Consider the following 8,807-nt stretch of genomic DNA (forward strand, 5'->3'; position numbering starts at 1 on the left):
CAAAGCTTGGCTGATCGTGGAGGGATGAGGAAAATCCATCCTTCTGTTTTCTCACTCCATTTCTAACCCTTGTCCAGCTCCCTGCTCAAAGCAGTTTGGTGTCCCCAGCTGTTCACTGGGATGGGGTGGGAAGAGTGGGTGAGACACGAGAGAGAAAAGAACTGACAAGAGTCATCACCCCAAGGGTGAGGTCATGCATGCCCCGCCTTCAGCTAACGGCCTGGGCTGCAGAGCTGCTGCTGTGGTGGGAAGGGAGGAGGGACCAGAGGGTAATCATCGAGTAAAGTTCCCTCTTCCACTTCCTCCCTCCCTGCAACCTGCAGCACAAGGGCTGATACCCAAATTTGCCCGTCTCTCCCTGCTGTTTGCCCTGGCCTGAGGTGCTCTTGCCCCAGGAGCTTTCCTCCACCACGGATCTAGAGAGATGCAAGCCATCAAGTGTGTCGTGGTGGGAGATGGGTAGGTACCCCCCCGGGTTTGCTGGGGCTGCAGGGAGGGAGGGGCGGTGACAAAGGGCAAGAAAAGAAGGTGGCTGCTTGGTGAAACTTCCCCAGCTTTGCTTCTGGCCTCCTGCAGGCTTCATTCCCTCCTTGATTGAGATGGAATCCCATCCCTTCCTTCCCCAGGCTGGGCGACCTTCCTCTGGGGTATGGGAGAGGGTATTTTGAAGGGCATCTGCAAAAGGGGGATGGAAAGTGGAGCAAGTCTGTCCCGTGAGCAGGAGGTGGTGGTGCTGCTGCCAGGCTCAAGCTGTAGGCAGGAGTCAGGTTTAAAATCCAAGAGGCACAAGCATTCTCGTGCAGGTGAATGGCTCCTTGGCAGCCATCTGCTGACTGGGACTGACTGGGAGGGGGCACGGCGCTGTGGTCCTGAGGAGATGTCCACCCGTGGCTCTGTGTTCAGCTTTTCTCAACGCAGCTGAGGTGTGGGGGGGAGACTTTTTGGCAAGGGGTTTCTGTGGGCAGGAGGAGGAGGAGCTCTTTCCACCGAGATAGGTGAACCTTGCCTTCACAGCATGATGGCATCACTGCCCACGTCCCGTGATCCTTGGAAAGGGCCCAGTCTAAGCCATCCATAAGGGAAGCTGTCACTACTGCTGAGGGGGAAGGGATGGGGTGCACAGGTCCTCCTCTTGCCCTGTGAGATGAGTAGATGCAGGGGAGGGAGGGAAGGGAGGGGAGGAGAGTCCACATTTAGCAGGAGTAGGTTAATTTGTTTCCCAGCTAGGAGCTGGCCAGACTGTTATCTGGGGCAGCTCTCAGGTAGCAGATGAAGAGACATTTGCAGCAGCCTTGCTCCCCACAGTCACTTCCTCCTTCAGAACTTGCCCGAGGAAGATGTCTGCAATCATAACAGTGCATGTTAGCTGGGGAAAGGGGGTAGGGAGAGAGGACAAGGAAGGGCAGAGCCCCAAATAAACACTGTAACCTCTAAGAGGAGGCTGCAAGCTAAATTTGGATGGACAACTCCAGTGGGAGTGGAGCCATGTCACCCTCCCTTGGCTCAGCCTTACCAACCACAGGCCCTTCTGCCCAGGATGAGCCCCTCCTGTTGCCTCAGAGCTGTTCTGGCCCCACAGCCCCCTCTCCATCACACATCAGTGATCTCTGAACACTCCCTGAGTTTAGGCCCAGGAACCACTAACCTCACCTCCTGTCTCAACAGCTTTGCTGTAGCCTTCACCCCTTTGCTCCTGTGTTCAACCAGACTAACTCAGAACCCTCTTTTCACGGCTGACCCACACACAGTCCCCCCTAGATCTCCTGAGGCATTACCTGTAGAGCTTCAGGAAGCCTCCACAGCCCTCCCTCAGTATCTCAATGACAAGAGGGAAGCAAAGGAACCGAGGAGAAGAAGGGACTGAGAGAGTAGGATCTAAGAAAAGGAGGTGGCAGCAGGAAGAAGCAAGAGTCAGAGCGTGCCAAAGAGTTCAGGTTCCTCCTCAGCTGCCCCAGAGCCTGATGCTGGTGCCCTGTGACCAGAGAGAAGATGCCAGTGGAGCCTGTCAAGGGCACACAAAAAGGCAGGGCTCCAGCACTGCAGCAGAGGACTTCATGGGTACAGCTGAGATGGTTGGAGCATACTCAGCAGCGGGACTCCAGCCTTCCTCCCGAGGCAGACATCTCCCCCACCCCATGCCTGAGGAGCCAGGTTGCTCTCACCACCTCCATTTTACACATGCTGTAATGGAAACGTGGCCAGACTTTCCCAGGTCCCACAGACCTAAGAAACAGCAGCCCACCAGGAGAAGGATTCTCCTTCCCACACCCATCCTGGCTGCTTTGTTTTCTTCCAGTTTCTCTCCACTTCTTTCCTTCACCACAGGTTTCACCTTGCCCCCAGCATCTTCTCCTCCTCTTGACAGCCTTGCTGCCCTCTTTCCCAGCTCACTCCAATGCTCTCACCCAGTCTGGACTGTCCTGTTACCCTGGCTTATTTGCACTCCATCCTGCTGCAACATGAAGGCAGGGGAGGTTGAGGGTAGAGGAAGCACCAGCTTCTAGCTCAGAAACACCTCCAGCAGCCACAGGGAGAGGCACCTTGCAGGCTGCTCTCTCTGCAGATGGTGCTGAGAGAGGCAAGTCTGGAAGGTGTTGTGGCTAAATCAAGAAGAGGTGCCCTCAGCCCTTGGCAGAAGCAAGAGGAGTGCCAGTGTCCAGGGGCTGAAGCTGGCTGGGCAGCTTTGTCGTGGCACATCCACAACTACCCAACACACCTCCCCTGGCCATGAGCAGGCAGCTCTGGGCATGGAAAATGGGCTCACCTCCATGGCAGAGGAAATGCTTTACAGCTGAGTGATCTCTGTACCAGCCCATGAAAACAAGTCCTTGAGTTCAAAGGCAAACAACATTTCTGAGTGACATCCTGTCTGTCTTCCTGCTATGTGCTGAGTGGTTCCTGTGGAGGGGTTTCTGCTTCCAGGGGTGTCCTCAGAGGGCTGGCTTAAAGGTGTGGAAGGTTTGCCCCATCCCCACTCACCCAAGCCAGACAGCTTGGGTGACTTCCGTGACTTCCTGCTGGTTTCTTCTTTCTCTTGCAGAGCTGTGGGGAAAACCTGTCTCCTTATCAGCTATACCACCAATGCCTTCCCAGGAGAATACATCCCCACTGTGTGAGTAATGCATAAACAGGTCCTGTGGTGGGTGGGAGGCATGGAGGGAAGGATGCAAAGGGGTGAAGAACCTTTCACCTTTCACCAGAAGCACAAGAGGCCTTACAAGACCCTAGTGTGAAAGGGATATATGGGAGACACGAGTGAAGCTAATGGTCTATCTGTTAAGTTTATAAGTAGTAGGTGGGGTCCTGCTAGGCAAAACAACCAGGCACTAAGCTCCAAAAATTGGGCCAGACCCACGAGAAGGCGGTTGGATGGAGAAGGGTCCTGAATTCCTTCCTTGTCCACTGTCATTGGAGCAGGCACTGACAACCCCCGTGGAGAAGCACTGTGCAATCCAGTGGATGGACGTGTGAGGCTGGGACAGACCTGCAGACTGCTGGAATAAGGAGCAGGTTTAGGGTTGGTTTGGTCTGAGTGGCCAGATGCATTTTTGGTGTCTGCTGTGAGCACATTCACAAGGTCTTTGTGTTGGTTTCTTCCCATCACTGGTTTCCTTCACCTTAGCCTAAAAAAAATATATATACCAAAAGGAACTGGAGATTTTCTAGGAGGAGGAGGAGAGGAACATCTCTATTGATGTTCCATTAAGTCTTTAATCTCTGTTGATCTCCATTAAGTCTTTTCTCCCAAGCATGCAATTCCGACAACTGTTCTCATACACTTCATGCTGGATTGTCCAAGAGTAAGGGGACACACCTTGGCCTCAGTTCCAGCAGGGGTGTTGGGGAGTGCAAGGTTCTGAGGGAGCTAGAGACATGGGTGGTACTTCAGTTTTAAGAAGGAAGCTGGGGTTTAGAGCACTAAAGACAGACAGAGGCTTGGTTAGAGCAGAAACAGATCTAGGATACTGAGGAAAGGAGTGGGGAACTGAACATGAACATGGACTTCATGGAAGGTGGCAAAGGTGGAGCTGCAGCCCAGGATTGATGGGTGATGGGGGAAGGTTGATGCCGAGTGGGGAATCCATAAGGTAGATGTTCCCAGGAAACCAGCATCACCAAGGTGAGCTGAGAAAAGGAGTCACTGCCCTTTTCTCCTGGGTGCACCTACTGAACCCCATCTACACCACTGGAAAAGCTCCTTATTCTCCTGTTGGAGCCATGGTCTGTATCTCTGAATTTCAGGTTCGATAACTATTCTGCCAATGTGATGGTCGACAGCAAGCCTGTGAATCTGGGGCTGTGGGACACTGCTGGACAAGAGGATTATGACAGGCTGAGGCCACTCTCTTACCCGCAGACGGTGGGTCACCCTCCACCCTCCTCCTCCATCCTTCCTCCCTCAGATATGCCTCTGTCCCCCACTGCAAAAATCAACGTTGGCCATCAAACAATGATGGGACTGTTCCTGTCTCTCCCTGCCCTTTCCTAAGAACACCTCTGTTGATATAACGCAACTCTGAAGGTGATGGGTTTCGTTCTTAGATGGAAGACATCTAGGGGTATTTTTGAGCCTCTATCTAAATTTCATCGCTGGTAAAACCTAGCAAGAAAACTGAGATCTTCAAAGATACTTATGGGCTCAGATGAAGATACTTATGAGCCCATCTGAAGATAAGCCCATCAGAAGATACTTATGAGCCCATCTGAAGGTACTTATGAGCCCAACTGACACTGATTTCAGTGTGGGGCAGATGCCTGACACAGCCCTGGTAAAAATGCCTCCCTTTGCAAAGTTTAAGCAGCTCAGGGAATTTAGGAGCTGAGCCAGGAGCTTCTGACATTTCTGTGAATGCCACTCTTCTGGTTCCTGCCTTTTAAAAGATGTCTGGACACGTGTATTTGATCTGCTGATGCGTCAACTAAGCCCAAACCTCTAGCAGAACAAATGGATGCTTCAGATACTCTGTTCGCCAGTTTTTCACCACGTTAACAGAATAATTTCGGGCTTTAGAGATCACCTTCTCTAGAGGATGTTGTTCCAAGGAGTTTTTTGGGAAGCTCAGAAGACCCTGCTGCCTCAGGCACTGGTCTGAAGGTTGCCACTGTAACTGAAAGGGCTGGGAATTGAGGGACACTATTTGTTTCAGGTTCAACCACCCAAAATTTGGATTTCTATTATTAGTTGTTTGCCTAGACTCTTCCTGCAGCCATTGCAAGCAGCATATTTCTCAACAACATGCTTGCACCCAACCTGAGACACGTCCCAAAGACAGGTGGGGCAACTGTTCTCCAAGATCTTTCCCTCTGGTGGTTGTAGAAGTATGGAAATGGGTAGGCTGGGCTTGAAACCCTTTTTTTTAGCTAGATGAAGTTGAATGAAATAAAAACCCTGAAGAGCTGGGCTTGTTTTCTTTTGGTTTTAATGGAAGTCTAAATTCTGTCATGCCGGGAGAAGCGCTTGTGTGGATACCCAAAACTCCACCTCACTGTGTCCTGCACGTGTGCTCAGCAGCCTCCCTCTGTCTCAGCAGCAGGCAGAATGATTCTGTCCTGAAGGTTCTCTGGTGTTCTGTGAGAAACGAGCAGGACGCTGTCAGGCTGTTTCCCATGAGGATGAGTGTGCCTACCACAAAAACCCCATCCTCCTAGTTAAACATTTGGCTTTTCTGATAATGGTGGCCATGGTGACCATGAGTCAGGGGAGCAAATATCCTTCCCTCCTCTAGCAGCAGCAGTCAGGGCCGTGTTACACGAGAGACAGCTTTCCCTAGCATGACCTTCTGGCTCAGAGGGAGTCCACACAGCTCTTCCCTCTCCTCCCTGCCTCTGGTTTTGCAGTCCCATGCTCTCATCCTAACTCTGTGCCGTGGTTGTATGTCTACAGGATGTCTTCCTGATCTGCTTCTCCCTCGTCAGCCCAGCATCTTATGAAAACGTCCGTGCTAAGGTGAGACAGAGCTTCCTGGTCCATCAGGGGTTGAGGAGGGAGAGGTTGATGGTGGTCTGCGGAGGGAGACTGGGAATAGGACATCTAGGTTCATTCAGGTCAGCCAGAAGGAATATTAGCTTCCATCAGATGTCTTTTTTAAGTCATCTAAAAGAAGGTTAGTATCCATCTTGGTGAGCTATTGAGCTGTGAGACCACAGACATCTTCTGATGGCATCTGTCAGTCAAGACTGTTGGAGCACAGACACCCAGGACCAGACCATGGGGTATGAGAAGCAGGTACCCACAGTATTTGGATGGGAATTGAGGGAAGAAGGGAGAGATTGATGGTGAGAAGTACAACTTTTCCCATCACTTTCAGGTTCTTCCTTGTGCTTCGGGGAGCCGGGAAGGATGGAGAGCAGCTTGTGCTTTTGCTTAAGAGAATCAGAACTCCAGGTCAGGGATTTTGCCTGAGGACCCAGCAGCAAGGGCTGGCTTAAGCCAGACCATGGTGCCCAACACTGGGCAGAAGGGCTGTGAGGAAGTACAAGGTGTTAACTCTCTTGGTGACATTTTTTCAGGAGTGTCTCTTTTTTGCCCTTGGGCATGCCCCTATGTGTGACTTCTTCTCACATCTTTGCCATTTTGCTCTCTAGTGGTTCCCTGAGGTGAGGCACCACTGCCCCAGCACCCCCATCATCCTCGTGGGCACAAAGCTGGACCTTCGTGATGACAAGGACACCATTGAGAAGCTGAAGGAGAAGAAGCTCTCCCCCATTACATACCCTCAGGGCCTTGCCCTGGCCAAGGAAATTGGTACGTGCTTGGGGCAACACCTTGGACCTCTTGGCAGAAGATAAGGGCTTCCCCTCAAACCTGATGAGGCTTTGTAGAGGTAGCTCACAGTGGTATCTCTGAGGGACACAGGGAGACCCATCAAGGCTCATGGGGCAAAACGCACTTCAGGAGACTCAGGAGGGAGGTCTGCCCCTTGAGGAAGCCTCAACCCTCTGTCTTCTGCCTTTTCCTGGCCACCATCCTCCACACCCACACACAAATACACACTTGCACATTCCCCTCCCCTTTTACTCTGCTCTTTCTCTCCGGGCCAGTGTTCTTCTGTGAAAGCCACAGCTGCTGTGTGGGCAGAGGCCTCTCCTCCACATCCGGCCAGGGGTGGAAGAGTGAGTTCTCTGACATCTCTCAGGAAGAGCTGCAACTGCAGTTTCCTGTCCCTGCCCTTGACTTCTGGGGCTTATATCTGCAGCCCTGGGTACGTGTGTCTCACCCCATCATTCATCTCAGGGGCATCAGCTCCCTCCTCTCTTTTGGGAGATGCACAAGGGCTTGTCCCAAGTGACCTCTCAGCTGCAACACCCAGAGGCAGCAGAGAGGGGGGGAAAGTACAGCTTGGGGTAGAAGTTTTCAACCAGGAGTTTGGAGGAGATGGTGTCCAACCAGGGTAACAGCCTCAAGTGATGGTTCTGCTCTGGCTACAGGGGTGGACAATAGGCAAACCCTGGTCTTGTACATCTGGCAAGCTTTGTCCTGAAGTCAAGACAGCCTGAGGGAGTGAGGTGTGTCTTGACAATCCTTATTGGCTTCCATCACCTGAGCTGTGTTTATTCAGTTCAGGCAAGAGCCAGATGCCTTACTTTCTAGCACAAGGTCTCTGAGAACTTGAGGGGACAAAGTCCCAAAAGGGAGGTGCCACGTGATTTGAGATGCCACCAGCGGGGCTTGAGGCTGTGATTTGAGATGCCACCAGAGGGGCTTGAGGCCAAAGCAGTCTGAATGACACTTGGAGCCTGATGTGCTGTGAGCCAGAAGCTCACATCATGCTGAAGGCACATGCACCTCTCTACTTGTCATGACCTGAGAGTATCCCTCCTGTGAGTTTCTCTCCTGGGCATCGTTGGCAGAGACTCCTGGGTGTCCCCACTGCATATCCCAGCTCCCTTCCTCCCCCCCACCTCACCTGCTTTCCTCCCACCAGACTCCGTGAAGTACCTGGAATGCTCGGCGCTGACGCAGCGTGGCCTCAAGACAGTGTTTGATGAGGCCATCCGAGCAGTCCTCTGTCCCCAGCCAACCCGGACGAAGAAACGGGTGTGCAGCCTCCTCTGAGCTGAGTAAGTGTGAAAAGGATCCCTGGGAGTGACACCAGTGGCACCTTCCTGCTCCCAAACCTGGATGGTCAAGGCCGCTGGGTTGCTGGACTGTGTCTGGTGGGAAGGTTTCTCCTCAAAGACAGAGAGGGGGACAGCAGTCCTCTTTGGGCGAAGGACAGGGAATGGCATGGTGGAGCACATGGGCCCCTGAACCACTTGCCCTCCCTTGCTGCTTGCCCATGGGCAGGTTCATCCCCCATCTCCCAGTGCAGGATGACCCAGAATTTTCCACCTCTGCCCTCACGGAGAAGAACTGTCTGTTACCTTCTGCCACAAAGGGGGAACTTCATCCAGGCTGCCCTGGGGATGACCTGCTGTGAGAGCTGTGAAGCTGAAGCCTTTGCCTATAGAAAAAAAAAAACAAACAAACAAACCAAAAGCTGTTCCTTATTCATGGCAGTTGCTCACCTCAAGGGGGTTTTTGCATTGCTGTTCATTGGCAGGCAGCAGCTTCTCCCCTAGGACTCTTTTACTCCTCATATTGTCCCTCCCTGCCCTTCTCCTTCCAACTCAAGGCAGCAGAGGGGAGAAGAAAGGCTTCAGGAAGATTGCCAAAGCTGGCCACAGCCTGAGGAGAGACCAAAGTGAGAGCTTCCTAGCTGGGACCCTGCCCCTTTGTGTTACCACCACCACCACCAGGGCATAGGAAGGGAAAAGAGGAAAAGAGCCAGCAGGTTTTACAAGGTCTGTCATGTTTTTGGCTGCAG

The 8,807-nt window shown here is 52.5% G+C and overlaps 1 protein-coding gene across 2 annotated transcripts; it reads left to right on the forward strand.

Annotated features, from left to right (window-relative positions):
• Nucleotides 1–256: 256 nt before the first annotated feature.
• Nucleotides 257–8,056, forward strand: RAC2 (ras-related C3 botulinum toxin substrate 2 (rho family, small GTP binding protein Rac2)). 2 transcript variants are annotated; one of them, XM_008946565.1, is made up of 7 exons: nt 297–459; nt 3,041–3,112; nt 4,243–4,413; nt 5,740–5,743; nt 5,885–5,947; nt 6,586–6,745; nt 7,926–8,056. In XM_008946565.1, exons 1-7 carry the CDS (start codon nt 425–427, stop codon nt 8,054–8,056), a joined length of 636 nt encoding a protein of 211 aa, XP_008944813.1. In that variant the 5' UTR covers nt 297–424. The 2 variants fall into 2 exon arrangements, with proteins under 2 accessions (XP_008944814.1, XP_008944813.1); XM_008946566.1 differs by lacking the exon at nt 5,740–5,743 and having other exon boundaries at nt 257–459; nt 4,243–4,360.
• The last annotated feature ends 751 nt before the right edge of the window (nt 8,057–8,807 follow it).

Source organism: Merops nubicus, unplaced genomic scaffold (genome assembly GCF_000691845.1).
Source record: "Merops nubicus isolate BGI_N331 unplaced genomic scaffold, ASM69184v1 scaffold23868, whole genome shotgun sequence".
In the NCBI taxonomy this organism is placed as follows: Eukaryota; Metazoa; Chordata; class Aves; order Coraciiformes; family Meropidae; genus Merops; species Merops nubicus.

What these genes read in the sequence shown, in the direction of transcription:
- RAC2 (XM_008946565.1), top strand. Translation starts at nt 425, where the DNA reads ATGCAAGCCATCAAGTGTGTCGTGGTGGGAGATGG. An exon ending in TGTGTCGTGGTGGGAGATGG is followed by an intron (nt 460 to 3,040) that starts GTAGGTACCCCC and finishes TTTCTCTTGCAG; the next exon opens with AGCTGTGGGGAAAACCTGTC. An exon ending in TGCCCTGGCCAAGGAAATTG is followed by an intron (nt 6,746 to 7,925) that starts GTACGTGCTTGG and finishes TCCTCCCACCAG; the next exon opens with ACTCCGTGAAGTACCTGGAA.